General features: G+C 32.8%; 2 protein-coding genes and 1 long non-coding RNA gene across 14 annotated transcripts in view; 2 read left to right on the top strand and 1 right to left on the bottom strand.

Moving 5' to 3' along the window:
• The first annotated feature begins 794 nt into the window (after positions 1-794).
• LOC109862620 (glycine-rich cell wall structural protein 1.0-like) lies at positions 795-11,275 on the top strand. 4 transcript variants are annotated; one of them, XR_002251176.1, is made up of 11 exons: positions 795-916; positions 1,427-1,533; positions 1,908-2,048; positions 2,198-2,407; positions 2,522-2,713; positions 2,798-2,969; positions 3,356-3,464; positions 3,810-3,935; positions 5,101-5,151; positions 9,922-10,047; positions 10,130-11,275. XR_002251176.1 is itself a non-coding variant. In XM_020442711.1 (10 exons), the coding sequence occupies exons 2-10, from the start codon at positions 1,439-1,441 to the stop codon at positions 5,790-5,792; spliced, it is 1,143 nt and encodes a 380-aa protein (XP_020298300.1). In that variant the 5' UTR covers positions 795-916; positions 1,427-1,438; the 3' UTR covers positions 5,793-7,934. The 4 variants fall into 4 exon arrangements, 2 of the variants coding, with proteins under 2 accessions (XP_020298300.1, XP_020298301.1); XM_020442711.1 differs by lacking the exons at positions 9,922-10,047; positions 10,130-11,275 and adding an exon at positions 5,746-7,934; XR_002251177.1 differs by lacking the exon at positions 3,810-3,935 and having other exon boundaries at positions 796-916.
• On the bottom strand, positions 11,073-13,682 carry LOC109862622. Its single transcript, XR_002251178.1, has 2 exons — positions 13,595-13,682; positions 11,073-11,184 (listed from the first exon to the last, which is right to left on the bottom strand). It is a non-coding gene; the product is annotated as an uncharacterized LOC109862622 (long non-coding RNA).
• Positions 11,602-15,760, top strand: part of LOC109862619 (uncharacterized protein F21D5.5-like) — a 7,358-nt gene continuing 3,199 nt past the window's right edge. Inside the window, exons 1-6 of one of the 9 annotated variants that reach the window (XM_020442705.1) lie at positions 12,035-12,924; positions 13,209-13,668; positions 13,836-14,071; positions 14,357-14,829; positions 14,971-15,216; positions 15,294-15,365. In XM_020442705.1, coding sequence (XP_020298294.1) covers positions 13,873-14,071; positions 14,357-14,829; positions 14,971-15,216; positions 15,294-15,365 — 990 coding nt within the window. In that variant the 5' untranslated portion in view covers positions 12,035-12,924; positions 13,209-13,668; positions 13,836-13,872. Of the gene's footprint in view, positions 11,945-12,034; positions 12,925-13,208; positions 13,677-13,823; positions 14,072-14,356; positions 14,830-14,970; positions 15,217-15,293; positions 15,366-15,760 lie in introns of those variants that run through there. The other 8 variants (XM_020442700.1, XM_020442701.1, XM_020442707.1 and 5 more) reach the window with 8 other exon arrangements.

Below are 15,760 nucleotides of genomic sequence, written 5' to 3'. Positions count from 1 at the left end.
ATATATCACGTTACTACTTTTGCCACTGTTGGATCAGTGGCAAAAAATAATAATAAAATCTTATCTTTAAAATAAAACTCTTATCTTAAAATATATTTACACTAAGAAACATATTTATATACACAAATATATATAAATATTTAATATAATATATAGATATGTACATTTGTAAAAGTTAAGACCACACCGTTTGAAAATTTTGAAAAATTTTGTAAGGTTAAGTTATGTATATTACAAGTTTGTACTGTTCGTACACACACTGTATATATCGCGTTCCATTTACTGTGGCAAACTGTGCTCGAGTGTGTTAATCTGTGTCGATTTGTGTCCCTTAAAAGGAAAGCAGCCCTTATGTAAATGGGTACGTTCAGACAACTCAACAGTTGAGAGATCATCACTTATGATAAGACTATTCTTCAAGATCTGCTGCGATTCCAAAAGTATGATCCAATCAGAAGTGATTATCTCTCAACCGTTGTGCAACTGTTGAGTTGTCTGAACGCACCCAATAGGTCTTTATAGGTAAGTTCCATTTGCTGTTTGCAACGCTCATGGAATTATTTCATCCTTGTTTTTCATTGAAAGTTGAACAAAGATTGGTAACGCTCACGAACGTTGCGAACGGCAAGTGAAACAACTTATCCTATGTAGATAGAGATGCGTTCTGTTTTCTGCATTGTGCGCACATTTATTCATAGTTCACGTCACGTATACTATAGATCATGCGCGCATATGCACGAAACGGAACGTGTCCTAGGTCTTAACATGTATTTGAGTCACGTAGTGAACGTAAGCCGCGAGCCGCCGAGTCGATGCTTCTCTTTCCGCTATTCAGGTCGGCGTCCATTTGCAATTTCTTGCTGGTTTACACGAGCGTCTTTCATTGATAAGCTGTTTTTTTATCCATTCATTTATCGTAAGTATGTTTACTAATAAAAAAGTTTGTGTTTTAAGGATTTCGTTTTATCTTTCGATTATTCCTGAAAAATATTTGAGATGGAGGAACTATGAATAGATATTTCTCGTAGAACTTCGGGATATAGATCTGTCGTTTTTTTGGAAATTTTATTGTTCTCGTGTAAAAACTCATTTATATTGCAATTTTCCAATATATTCGCGTTTAGAACAAAAAGTCTAATTGCTCTTCTTAAATGTCTTTATAAAAGAATTGTGTGTTACACCGCATTGGGTATTTTTATAAAAGTATACCTGAAAACTGTTGCTAAAGTTTTATAGAAGTACAATTTATAAAACACAAATTTTCTTTATATTTTATCAAACAGTTTTTTTTAGACAATATTTCTTAACACTCTTAGATCTTTAAGTTTAATCTTTCTCTAAAAAATATTGCATAATATACTTTTATACAAATGTACTTAAAAAACTCCAAATTTTTATTAATGCACAATTTACATGAAAAAAAAAGGAAGCTTAAACAATGGACGGAGGCCCTGGTGGTAGAGGTGGATTTCGTGGTCGTGGAGGTCCTGGAGGAATGATGAGAGGACGAGGTGGATTTGGTGACAGAGGAAGGTAAACATTTTGTACTTAAGTAAATATACAATAAAAAGTTATAAGCCCCTTGCACAATGGAAGGAATAGCGATAGCAATAGAAATAACGCAGTTTTAGACACAGAATTCCAACTCGTCGGAAATTTTATTGCTATTGCTTATTCTGATTTTCTGATCTGCATTGATACATGTGTATTTTTGTATGTTAGATTCCGCTGTTCCTACCGTTATTTATAAATATAAACTCTTTACAACTGGTAATATTTCTATCGCTATCGCTATTCTGTCTATTGTGCAAAGGGCTGTACACATACATATGTAGATCTTTATATGTAATCAGTTAATGTTATACAATTGCAATAATACAGAAAGTTTTATATTTTTTCTTTAACAGAGGTGGCCCTCCTCGTGGTGGTATGATGCGTGGTGGGAGAGGAAGCGGACCTGGTGGAAGCATGAGAGGAGGTCCGCCAGGAATGAGAGGCAGGGGTGGCCCTCCTGGTCGAGGAGGACGAGGTGGTCACTTTCCTCCAGGGTAAATATATCTTATATTTTATTTTATTATATAAATTTTTACGCTTTATAATTAAGAGACTAAGAGATCAAGAGAAAAACCAATTTAATTTTTTCAAAGTCAGAATTATAAGAGCTATGTTAAAACTTGGTTGTTTTCGTCATTTATAGACCACCAGAACCAGGAATGTCTAGTGGGCCTGGAAATGGTCCACCGCCCCTAGGAATGGGTGGTCCCCCACGCGGAGGCGGTGGGAGAGGTGGAGGAAGCAACAGTTTCCGTAGCAGAGGTAGAGGTGATTTCGGCAATCGTGGTGATAGCCGTGGAAGCAACAATTTCCGAGGCCGTGGTGGTCTTGATCGAGGTAGAGGAGGATCTAGGTAAGATAACCTTAAATTTTTGCAAAGTTTTGAGATACAACAAGTACTTTATACTTGTGATTTTATTATATGTATATTATTATATTAAGTTTTTAAACATTTTTATTTCTTTAGGGGAGGAGGTGGTTCAAATAGAGGCGGACCTAGTCGTGTTGGTGGCTTTGGTGATCGTGGAGGTCGAGGAATTAGCGGTGGCCGAGGTGGTCCAACAAAGCGAGGAGGAGGCCCTCCGAGCACTGGACCATCAAAACGGCCACGTTTCGATCAGCCTTCACAACCATCCAATGGATACGCTACTCAACCCAGGTAAACTTTAAGGACAAACTTAAAAAAAGTATTTTTCAATTATTTAGTTGTACATGATACAATTTTGCTTTATGATGATTTTAGCCAAGGAAGTTACGGCGGTTCAAATAATACTTATGGTGGTGGCCAGCAGCAGCCGCAACCACAGCAAGTAGGAGGATATGGTGGAAGTGGATATGGTGGTTCACAAGGATACCCTCAGTCTTATCAGGGTTATGAAAGCTATCAGCAACCTCCAGATTACGCACAAACAACGGTAAGTGTGAATGAAATTTATGGTAATAATATAACAATTATAGTGCTAAAAACAATTATGACTTAAAGCTCGTTGAAATTAATAACAAGATATATATAAGGCCTTACGAGCCATTCGCAGGATGTTTGAGTAGAACATCCTGCGAATGGCTCGTAAGGCCTTATATATATCTTGTTATTAATTATAATGCTGTTTCTTTTGGAAAAATAGAAATTTTTTCTTTAATATCTTATGAAATTTTAATATTGTTGGACTTATTTGTTTAATATATACATGAAGGTTTAGTCATAAAAATTTTAAATAAACAATACTGTATCTTTTATAAAAGTAATAGGTTTTCTACTCGTTTTTATAATGGAAACGATTTACAATTTATACGATTCCAGGCATATCCATCTGCACCACCAGACAGCAGATATGGCGGAGCGTCGTCTGTTCCAGCAGCAGGTTTCGGTGCTAATGATCCTTACAGTTATGGCAAAGCTCCACCATCGGGTAAGTTGCAAAACAAAGGAAAACGAAAAAAAGATCACGTATATACGCCACGTGGGTTCTATCATTTTGTTTTATTTCTTACAACTTTTGTGTCTTCCTCTTTTGCGACAAGACAGATCGAAAAAAGACTCGATGCACGTTGTTTTTATGTATTTAACCTAGCATATATACCTAGTTCGATTCAATTTGTTTCATATAAATCCTATAAGATGATATTCTCTTTTGTTATTTTATTTTAATTATCGAAATGTTAACATCTGGAGGTATCGAGTTGAATTGAGGTCTAGCCATGTATCAGGACACTGTGTATAGATAGATCATTAATATTACGTGATACATGTTCAGCCAATTACCAGGAGGCAGTGCCAGCCGCGGGGCCAGGGGGTGGGGGCGGTGGTTACGCCCCTGCTAACCCGTATGACGAGCGATCTAATGCGATGCTCCGGGGTGGTTACTCAACGCAACCGTACGGTTAGTTATTTCGTCCGCTCACACCATATACAGCTCATTATCATGCTTTTGTTGTGGCCGTTGGGGCGATCCTTAAGGACACGTTAAACACTGAGTGAAAAAAAAAATTTTTTTAATTTGCAGCGAAGAAACGACTGAAATATTTTATTGCTATAACATCGGCGTTATCCAGTTGTAACAAATTCTGTTGTTCGTTGACCATATATATTACATATTACGATATTAATAAAAATGTCCTTCGAGAAAGATAATAATATTCAATGATCCATAAGTAACTTTATTAAACTGAACATATTTTTCTCAGAAAGTTTGCAACAAATTTGCCTACATATACGTGCACTGTTTTTGTAAAAACTCATCGTCTTCGATAATAAATTCTTAAGGATTGCTCCTCCTTGATGCTCTTGTTTTCCGGATGACGTCTGAAACATTATGTTCCTTCGTAAAAATATGATTTGATTCAGACGAGAAACGATCTGACGATTGTGACAGAGAGGAGCACATTTTGTTTAATCGTGAATCTAGAAACGTGGATAACTTTTGGTCTTCCGGAAGCTCGTACTAATTTTTGTTGTACTTTCGTGCATTGTGTTTCACTCGCGATTACTGACGCAGAAGAGTTGCGTAGGGTTTCACGAATCCCAACATAGCAAGAAATGTAAATATGTGAACGCTTTCATTAGGATATCAGCACTGCAACACTGCCTCCTGCTCTTTCACAATGCAGAACACCAAGTGTGAAATACGAAACACCATATAATATTTGAAGAATGTGCAATAAAACATTTATATGTGTAAAACGATCTTATAGAAAATTATTATTATTATGATCACTTATCACAATATATCTTATTAATGTAATACTAATGTAGTTGTCTTTTAGTCTGTTTGTTTTGTGATTTTTGTCCTTTACTTCAGTAGTGTTTTAGTTATGTTTTCTCATTAACTTATATAATATAATTTTCATTTATTTATTTTTGTTCAAAAAATGAGAAAGTACAGATTTATGTAACATACGTCTGTGCAACAGAACAATACTTTTTTTTATTATATATATCACTTTTTTTTTTATCTGTTCCTCGTCTGAGTCATTTCTTCTTTCTGTGTTTATAACATTCATTGTTGTGAAATATTATCTAAAACGTCGTTCTCTTTGTGATTGCAGATTATCCTAATCAGGACGGTCCGAATCAAGTTTATGGGAAACAAGAATATGGTAAGTACAAATCGCAATACAAAAAAGTCATTCATTGATCACAAGAAGAGAGATGTAGTTAGATTGGAAAAGAGAAATTTTAGAAGTGTTGCAGGATTACGTATTTCAGACTGACACTCTATCGCACATAAGTATGATAAAGAGATAAATAAATAAAAGAAAAACAAACGAGAAATATCAAAGCAATTTATATACAAAAAAGTCAAAGAAGTTTGAAAAAAACCTATTTATCTGATTTCGCAATATTTACATAAGTATACGCATTAACAAAATTACACAGAAACGCGATTACTCATCGCAAGAATATTCGTAATTTATAACCAAGTCCGAAACTAAAGTTTTTACAATTATTTGAATAATCAAATTGGGCAAAACACAAATATTACGATATTTTATCGTGTGCGCGCATACACACTCATAAAAAAGAGACAAACAGGCAAAAAAGTAGCGATATCGTTAGAAGAATTTGTATATATGTATATGTATTTAGGACGCTCTCGATTTTTATATATAATATACATGTAGAGAGAAGAGAGCAGAAATGCAAATTCTGTTTTCCGAGTAATGGAACGGTGGAGCTATGGTTGTTTGCAGGTGGCAGTGCTGGTTACCAAAACGCCCAGTCTCAACGACGTTATTAAAGATATCGACATATAATTAGTTTGTTCATTATATAACTTTCAAAGTAGATAATATTCGTCAATGACGTGTAACCGAAAACATCTTTTTTAAGAAGAAAAGAGAGAAAGAGAGAGAGAGAGAGAAAAAAGAAACAAAATAAGACATGTAATGTGTCTCTCCCAGTGCATGCAAAAATTTTGAGGAGAACTTTTTGTTCTTACTAACACAAAAAAGAGAACACACTAATGACAATCGAAGAATCTATAGGAAAAGCAAGTTAAGATGAGCCTTTCCGAATCGAAAAAATATTAGAATTATATCAAATTATATATCTCGGTTTTCGGAAAGGCTGATCGCGCGCAATGCATAGAGTGTCTCAGAAAGATGGGAGAGAATTGATGTTAGAGATACAAAAATTTTTTAAGATAATGTTTTTTTTTTAATGTAACTTATAAATTGCTATTTTTTATATTTCACTAATTCGACACAATTTTACATAACTGATTTCGTTTCACTCGAGTCAGAACTGACGAGTTTTCATAGTTTCCGATCAATTTTCGAACTTTTCCCTGCGTATTTCTTACATTCTTTTCGTTTCTTTTATTTTAGCTCATGCGTTTTTTTTTATAGCTTAGTTCGACATCGGGAAACAATAACGGCTTGATAGTTCTCAGTAAAGAGATTTTTGAGAACATATCTCTCTCTGTATGTATATTATCCAGTTTCTATATATTACTAAGAAACTTATTCTTTCTATTTACTAAAAAGAAACTTTCTATTACTAATTAATTCCTGTCTATTTGATTAAAAATTTATGTTTTTGCTTATTTAGTTGAGTTAAAAATCAGACTTGTCAGCTCTGATCTGAAGAGAAAAATTACACTGGACAATTGTTTGCAATTTGATTTTGTTATAAAGTGGAGTCAAAGGAATTTTTTAAAAACGTAAACGTAACGTTTATTAAATAATTCTTGAAGAACTTCATACAATTCCACATTATTTTTTCTAAGACGCTCTTTTGCATTATCTTTTGCTTTCAAAAAAATCTTCCATTCCCGTTTAATGTCTTGATAACCGTGCACGTTTATCGATGTATCACTCAATCAATGATATAAAGATATATTTTATATTTGACACTTAGCAATGTACAACACTACGTGTTACTTTTCTACGTCATTCGTACGTAGACGATCTAGGATTAAGTTCAAACTTTGTGAAGAGATTTAATCCTTCTATGATTTCTAGTGTAATTCAATGCAGTAATAATTATACACAACAATGACACAATGCGACAATGACGATATTTGTAAGTGCAAGGACGTTCGTTCCTGTTTTTGTAAATAGAAACTGAAAAAAAAAAAAAAAAAAAAAAAAAAAAAAAAAAAAAAAAAAAAAAAACGAGCCAATAGTTTCCATTTTGTCTGTCGTAATTATAAATAGTCTGAAATGAAAAGCGCAATTTAGCAAAAATATGTGTATTTTGTCTCTCCTCTCGTAAAGGTTAAAAAGAGAACAAACATTTATTTGTGAATTGAATTACAGTCTTTATAAATGAGTTCTCTCTCAAAAATTGATGAATTCTAGCAAGAATAATCGAGAGAAACTTAAATTTTACACCATTAAAAACTTGGTAAAAATTATTTGTTTGATATTTTATTCTAATTGTTATTTACTGAGGTCATTTTATAATTTATTGTACGAGTTTTTGTACTATATATATGAATTTTATAAGTATCTGTAATTCTCTGTAGTTTAAGTGTACAACAATTTACTTCGCGTGTGTGGCTGTGTTACACTGGTGAAGACGTAATCTTTATTTATTAAAAAATGCATACAATTATTTAGTTAAACGAAAGAAATATCCACGCATATTGATGTAGAGGTTGTCTTTCAATAAGCTATTGTGTCAGTCAAGAAGGCGCAAAATAGGATATTAATTGAATATAGAAAAATCTTTTAGTATCACTATCGCGCATATTATTTTATATTAATTAACGAAATTTGCACGAATTACTTTTAGTGTGTTTGTGTACGAAAAATATGTCATACGAATAACTATATAGCGTATCATTGTAATTATCTGGAACTATTGTAAGTATAAGTGCTCGATTGAAATGAAATATTGAAAAAGACAGAAAAAAAGAGATCAAAATGGTGTTACATCGAAGATTTCTTATTATTACCTCACCTGCGGCGTAAGAAAAAAGAACAGACGAGACACGAAAACCAGCAACTGCCCTAGGAAGACAGACTAGAAAGCTTGAATGAACAGAAAAGGGAAAAAGTCGAACAAAGACGTTCCCTCAGTAGTGTAGCAACGAAGTAGGTATGACACACATTTTAGAAAATCATCTTAGTGCAAACCTCTCTGAGTTCACAGAGCCATTTTTTTATTTGCAAATTCTTCGATCAGTTTGGAATCAATTCTAAGAAAATTTTCGAAGTCCAGATATATTTAAATCTTTTTAAAAAGAAATAAAACTGTAACGTTTAAAAATTGATATAAAAATCTATACTGAAAATAATCTATTGTTGAAAAACTTACATTTTGTCAAAAAATTTGTCAAATATTCTAAATAGGCGTCTAATAATTATAGCCATTTCACGACACAAACTAATTGTTTTTCTATACTTTTATTAAAGATGCAAGTATTATTTCTCAGAAATATTGATGTAAGTACAATTACAACACTGTGTGTGTGATGTCTAAGTGAGAAGTAACTAAGGTTTAAATAATTTAATTAATAAAATTGTGAAAAATGAGTTTATTTCACAGGCTTAGCGACAAGCTGAAATACTTTTAGGAAACAATGAAAATCAAAGAGCGAGTGAGAGAGAGATTGAAAACTATCGTCCCTCCAGCAAGAACATATTAAATTTGCTAAAGATCGTTCTCCCCATTTAAGAAATGACCAATCAAGTCACCGTAATCAGTAAAACTAGCATAATGTATTTTTTTTAATTGTTTTTAGATATAGTAATAAATATAAATATAACTTTAATATTAGAGAGAAAACTTGGTAACTCTTTATGAATTTATACGAATACTTCAGGCTTTTTTACTCTACACGTTACATATATACGTACGTAATATAAGATAATTTAACAGTTTTTCAAAATATTAGTTTCTTGTGCACACGAAAAAAAACAGTTAAATTACATATTTTCTCACATCTCAATTAATTTTATTAGTCTATGATAAATATTAATATATACATATATATAGCAAAATAAATGCTACGTGAAAAAATGTGTATGGGACAAAAAGCGAGCAAACAGAGTAATGAAATTTTTAAGAATCACGCTCTATACGTGCGTAATGCAAAATATGCGTAATAAACGAAATTAAATGAAAGTCAAATGTTCGAGTAGACTTCAACCGAAAAAGCTCTCAGGTGAGTAAATACAAATAAATATAATTTATCCGTTCTTTGAAAACCTATCAATTTTCAAAAAAGAACATGTAACATATGTATATTTACATTTGTACATACGAGAGTTAATTAATGAGTATTGTTAAGTAGTAACAGGTAGTATTCTTCGGCTATATTGTTGGATTTATCGAGTGTGAAGTTTTAGCAAAAATACTATATCTATCTGCTCTAAGAAATATACAATGTATATACAACAAGCAGAGTTGCGTTTCTTTATTTTTATGTCTCGTGTAAGATATATATGTGTGTAAAACACAGCCTAAAATAAAACCGTTCGCAAACAAATAAAAATGTACGTAGGATAAGAATGGAAGAAATTCGTGGAATTACAACTTTTTTTCATAAGAACTTGCAATAACAACATATTAAAAGTTGTTAAAAAATGTAAATAAATAATTTTGTTATTTTATAAACGTACAACGGACAGGCGTTAGATTATCTAAAAGAAAAAACCTGAGAAAAATTGTCTAATGACTTTTGACTGCAATGTAGAAATACCTAAATAAATGACAAAGGTGTACAAGGTGTGTAAGAGATGTAAAAAAGCGTAATAATTCACTCGATAATAGACGTAATTTCTCGACAAAACAAGTAATACTCTAAAAATAATAAAATATAAAAACTAAAATAATCGATATAAGACAGATTAGTTTTACAAGTTAATCGCAAAAGAGATTCCGACTCTCGTCTGACTTGTTGCTGTTGCTTTCTCTAGGTTGATCACGACACTACTAAGTGCCAATGGTTGAACATCGTGGCCCACATAAAATCCTCGATAACTGCCACATGACTGGCATCGCAATTTTTCGATGATCGAAGAAACGACGTGCCCGCAATCGCGGTGAGTCCAAGACGAAGATAAAATGTATTAACTTGCAACTTTATCTCACACATATATATATAATTTTATGAATTATTTCCAGATCTCGACTAGCCAACGTCAGTTTTTGACCAGTCGTTTTAACGAAAAAGACTCGAATCAGGTCGGAATATCGTGTCGCACACAAAACATGTTTTTTTACGATATTATTTCTCGTAAGAAAATTTGGAATAATAGTTCTTGACTAATTCTAGTTTGACAAAGACGTACATGTTTCCCTCGAAATTATACAAGTCACACATAATTTTATTTACAAAAACTTTTTATTTTATATATATTAAACTTCTATATTTTTTTATAAACTTTGTAAGATATGTCATAAATTAAACTTTGTTTAAACTTAAAGTCATCTAAAAAGTCTTTGGCTGACATAGCCGAAACAATGTCAATTTGTATAATCTAAACGTATTACGCGAAGTTGCACAAAAGATTGTTTTCACTTACCGCGTATTTCTATTTACTAGTACTCATCGCAGGTGCATTTTATACGCGCTATGTGTTCGTTGTACGTGAATCTCAGGTGTCGTGCTTGTACATCGACGTTGCGTCCGCGTACGACGTCGTTTTTTCTTCATACCAGTCAGATACAGACCAATCAGCGTTAAAAGTTCGGTTATCGTCGTTTTTTTTCACATTCCTAATATTGTAGTTGATACTTTCGGAAGAGACGCTTCTGCTCGATCGAGATTGATATATATATATATAACGATTTGCACCAATATATCGTGGTCGATGATCTTGAGAAAGATTGACAGCTTGTCCACGATCTTACACTCCTTGACGTTTTTTTTGGACAATAAAATTATGATTGGTTCGCGCAGTTGTACAGAGAAGCTTCGTCCAGATGATGACCGCGTCTTTCTCGACATGGTCTTTACATTATTTATCGTTGCGTTGTCTTCCGAAATATTCAAAATCTAAATTGGAATTGTCGGACACAATTTTTGATTTAACATTAACGCACGTCTTTTTTTTTTTTTTTTTAATTGAATATCGGGTCTTCTTCGGAAACTTTCTCTTCGCTGCTTTTGACATTTAGACTCTGATAACTTTGCCGATACGTTGGCTATTTTATCATCGGTGAATGCCTCAGCAGTTCTGGAAGATAATAATGGAAAGTGAAACAAAATTTTTATATCTTATATAAATCTGTAGAAGTGACAAAAAAAAATATATATTTAAAAAGACATTCCGGAGGTATTACAAGCTTATTTTTCTTACTACATATGAACTATTGTACTAATGATTTTTATTACCATTTAGAATAATATTATGTATATCATGTAATAATATCACGAAAAAAGAATAACTATTTGACTTTTATATATAAAATAGAAAAGCTTCACACATACACATTAATTCTTCGTAGACTTACATATCTTCTCCCAGACCCGCTCAAAAATTTGTACATTAGTGTCTTTTTAGTAAAAATTTGTTTTTTTAGGAACTTGTATCTTCGAAATTAAAGATTTTTAAAAATTTGTTTTTTATCGACGCATGATCGTCCAAAAACTTTTGATTAAAAAAAAATAAATAATATTGAATTTTTCGCGGAGATGTTAATTTTAAAGTCGCGTGGATCTCACAGATCAAGTTAGTCCAGAAGTTACTCATGGAACAGGTGCTCTAAGCAAGTCGCTTTTAGAGGGGAGGATTTTGTCCAAAACAAGATGAGGTAACACGTGACTATTATGTCTACATCTGCGGCAGCCAATGAGGAGCGTGGACACTTTTTGCGTACTTGTCCCTTAAATAACCTGTGTGTAAGCGTCTCAAAACTGAACATTGTGCGCTACGCTTCAAGAGCAGCTTTAAATATTCTGCCAAAAACTTGCGTGATATTTTTACATACATCCAAGTAAGTCAAGTATATACAAGATATATATATAACATTTTGTTATAACTGTATTTTGTAATGCTTTTATTGTTATTTTTCATTAGTAAAAGTAAAAAAAGGAGAAAATAATACAGGTGCCATGGACAATATTAATATAAATAATAAACTTTAACACGTTCCGTGCCATGTAGGTCGTGTACGCTCCACGCTGAACTTTCCATTCAAACTACTTCGAAATTTTCCTTATTAAAAATAGCAAATTTTGAAAAAAGTTTTTGTAAAATTATGTATTGAGATGTTTTAAATATCATATATAGCACATCTTAAATTTTACACTTTTTTCTTGATAATTATGATTTTTGCAGTATTGTAAAGTATCAATCGTGATAACGTGGAGTATACGACCTACGCAGCTAGAAAGGAAAGTCATCAAGGGTTTGATTTGGTGCCCTTATGGCTCAGTGGACCTGTTAAACGAAACGCATTTTTTGAGTTTGCTGCAAAACAAACCGCGACTGCTTATCAAAAGCATAGATCGCTAAGTGGCATTCAGCAGAAAATCTTGTAACAGTTGCAAAGCAGCTTCCTTCCGAACGCAGCCATTATCTTACACATATGCGGACACTCACGCACATACACATGCACACACTGATATACACGCATATCTTTGCTTGCCTCAAGTATAAGTACATAGACTCGCTATAGATCCGGTCTCGGGGGCTGTAGGAGCTGAAAATTCTCGGAAACGAATCTATAGCTGGAGCCTCGATCCACGAGACTATCGAGTATCATGGAAGACAGCAGCGGACAAAATAAAGCGGCCGCATCTACGACTCCGCGCAGGCAGACATAGTAGGGAAGTGACTTGTGTGTGCGTGTAAGTACGTGTGGCGAGGAAGACGCTCAGGTGGACTTATAACTGGCGGATCTATAGCGAGAGTCTACTGTAGCATCATAAATCGATATCACTACTGCATAAAGTATGGAAATCGTAATTTTAGGTTGGTATTCATAGTCGGATCTTATATTTAAGATTATCTTAAGTTTATCTTCGATGGTGTACGATTCGAATGGTGTACGAGTAGTTTTATTGGCTACATCTGAAGATAAACTTAAAATGATCTTACCCAGATAGCCAAATGTAAAAACTCAATATAAAGCAAATCATTGTATAGATTAAGTTGCTCGCCAATTGCTGTTGTGTTGTTTTTCTTTAAAGCAACGAAAATGTTTTTGTCAATTCAGTATCAATATGCTGAGTTTTACTGTCAATCAATTGTTGTAGCCAATGTTTATGACAAGTGAGTGAGCAATATGTGGGCAATAATTTTTATTCATAAGTTGAGAAAAATAATATAAGTTTATTGCCGATGAGATGTTGGGAACTTGCTGTTATTATATTTTGAAAACTGTTGCTGGTAAGAACATACTGAGAAGAGGATACACTCTTTTGTTACATTGCTGAAAACATATGAGCAATATTTGTAGCAAGTTGCCAACAATTTGCACTCAGTTGGCTATCTGGGTAAATATAAGATTCGATTATAATTACTCTGCCTTAGGGTTCCATATCTCGAAATTATATAATATTGTTCACCGGACTTTGTGCCCACTGACTCTTTTGTTCTACGTGTTGAGAACTATAATGTAACAAAGTTTCAGAAAAATTACCCGAAAGCCGTTTTCCATAAGAATCCTGCGGAGTTCTTTCAATAAAATGTTCCAGAAAATATAAAAGTATACGTGTGTGTATGTATGTGTATACACATATTGCTTTTTTACAGTTTTCAGAAATTTCGGTGTCTGTCAAAATTGATGACAAACCGTAAATTTGTTTTCAGTTTTGGCCGAAAGTCGAAACTGAAAAAGATGATTTCGATCAAACAGTACCAAATTGTAGAGTTTTTTTCAGCGCCATCTGGTGCAGTCTTCTTTAAATTAAAACGGACATGAGCGGGAGATCGAATGTGACTGATTCGAGAGATATTGATATTTGTTCGAGCAAAATGAACAGAAATATCAAAAGTTGCTACATACGCAGCTTAGAGAAACCCTCGTTGAATATTTATTTACCAGACAACGAGCCAATTTTCGTAGGACGTTCGCTGGAAATCGACATCCAAGACACAAAATGTTCACGACAGCAAGGTCTCGTATCTTTCGAGTTTGTTTACAATTTGAACATACGTTTAATTAATGATGATTATACAATATGAATTACATTTAAAGTATCACGTTTAAGCAAAAAAATCGTATTTAAACAGGAATATTAAATATTTGTTTTTAGCTAGAATATTTATATTTTATAATAGTGTGATTAAACATAAGCAACTTATATGAGAGTGTTAATAAACTATAATATAATATATGTATCTAATATAATATATGTATCTAATTCTTCAGATTATAAATAAATTAATTTGTTTTTAACAGTTCGTTTATGCGCAAATTATGCAAAAGCCATTGTCACGGTTGACCAAATAGGCACACATGCTTCTGGCCTTAATGGCTTTAAGATGGAACAAAATGTAAGATTTGTGGCTAAACATACAGATCATGTGGAGCTGTTATACGGAAAATATGCTTTTGAGATTGAATTCAATCCGCCTCCGCAAACAGAAGATTCTGAAAGAAAACCGAGATTTTACAAACTGGAAGAAATAGATGTGGATGAAGCTAAACCTAACACAAAAATGTTGGAACTGCATTACAATTGCTCAGATAAAGAACTGGATAATAATAGAAAAGAAAAAGAATGTTCTTCAAAGGGTGATGATTCTACTCAGACAACTACTGCTGTCGACTCTCCTATTATAACTGAATCAAGCGATAATGCAGAATGGGAGAGTATTGATGGAGGAAAACTATTGATTTACACGCCATCATCTGTACAAAATCAGGGCCTAGTAATTATTTATTCAAGATTTTTCAATATAAGTTAATTGTCTATTTAATATCTTTTTACGTATTTGATACTTAAGATTTTAGAATAGTATTTTTGTTATACATATATAAGCGAGCAATGTTAAAAAAATTTTGATTTTAAGGTAGCTGCATATGCTCTGGATAATACTTTAATAAAAATCAAGTCTGATCTTGAATTTCCGAAGGATCATGACGACTGGGAATTATTATATCCTCATATACCTCATGAATTAAAACAAATTTATGCGTGCGGATACAAAATAGTGATTTTCACAAATCATACCACTTTGAGCTCCGACAAAGTTAACATCAACAATTTCAAACAAAAAGTCGAGAATATCGTAAAGAAAATTGGCGTTCCTATCCAAGTAAGATTGTTGTATTATTATATTGTACTTTGAACAAAATTTTGAGAAACAATTTTTTACTTTTTTATTGTTCTTAGGTTTTTATTGCTACAGGATACAGCGTTTATAGAAAACCCGGAATCGGTATGTGGAAATATTTGCAAAACAAGGTATATACATATACATATATATATATTATCCTTAGTTAAAATATCCTATCTAGCATATCTCGGAAGAATCGAAAAAGCTAAAGTGTTAGTCTTTTGTGCTATCAGCAGTTAGGACAACTAAGTTAGACACTTTCTAGACGTTTATAAAGCCTTTAGGACTTTCTAGCTTCATTTAGAAGATAGAACATGTGTAGAACTTCCAATATTTCAATACATTTTGAAAAATGCAAAACTGCGAGATAAGACATTTTACCTAAGGACAGCAGTATATATATATATACTTTTTTCCTTTCCGCGGAGCGGAAGGAAATGAACCAAATTTATTATAGAGGTATTTTTCGAGTTATAAAGGTTCGAGTTATCGAGGTTTGACTATATATATATATATATATATA

The sequence above is a fragment of the Pseudomyrmex gracilis genome, unplaced genomic scaffold (genome assembly GCF_002006095.1).
Source record: "Pseudomyrmex gracilis isolate BER0280 unplaced genomic scaffold, ASM200609v1 scaffold_2082, whole genome shotgun sequence".
NCBI classification, from domain to species: Eukaryota; Metazoa; Arthropoda; class Insecta; order Hymenoptera; family Formicidae; genus Pseudomyrmex; species Pseudomyrmex gracilis.
This window is presented reverse-complemented; position numbering and strand designations above follow the sequence as displayed.

Coding starts and splice junctions, on each gene's coding strand:
- LOC109862620 (XM_020442711.1), top strand. CDS start 1,439: ATGGACGGAGGCCCTGGTGGTAGAGGTGGATTTCGTGGTCGTGGAGGT. Junction 2,970..3,355: donor CAGATTACGCACAAACAACG/GTAAGTGTGAAT, acceptor ATACGATTCCAG/GCATATCCATCTGCACCACC. Junction 5,152..5,745: donor TTATGGGAAACAAGAATATG/GTAAGTACAAAT, acceptor GGTTGTTTGCAG/GTGGCAGTGCTGGTTACCAA.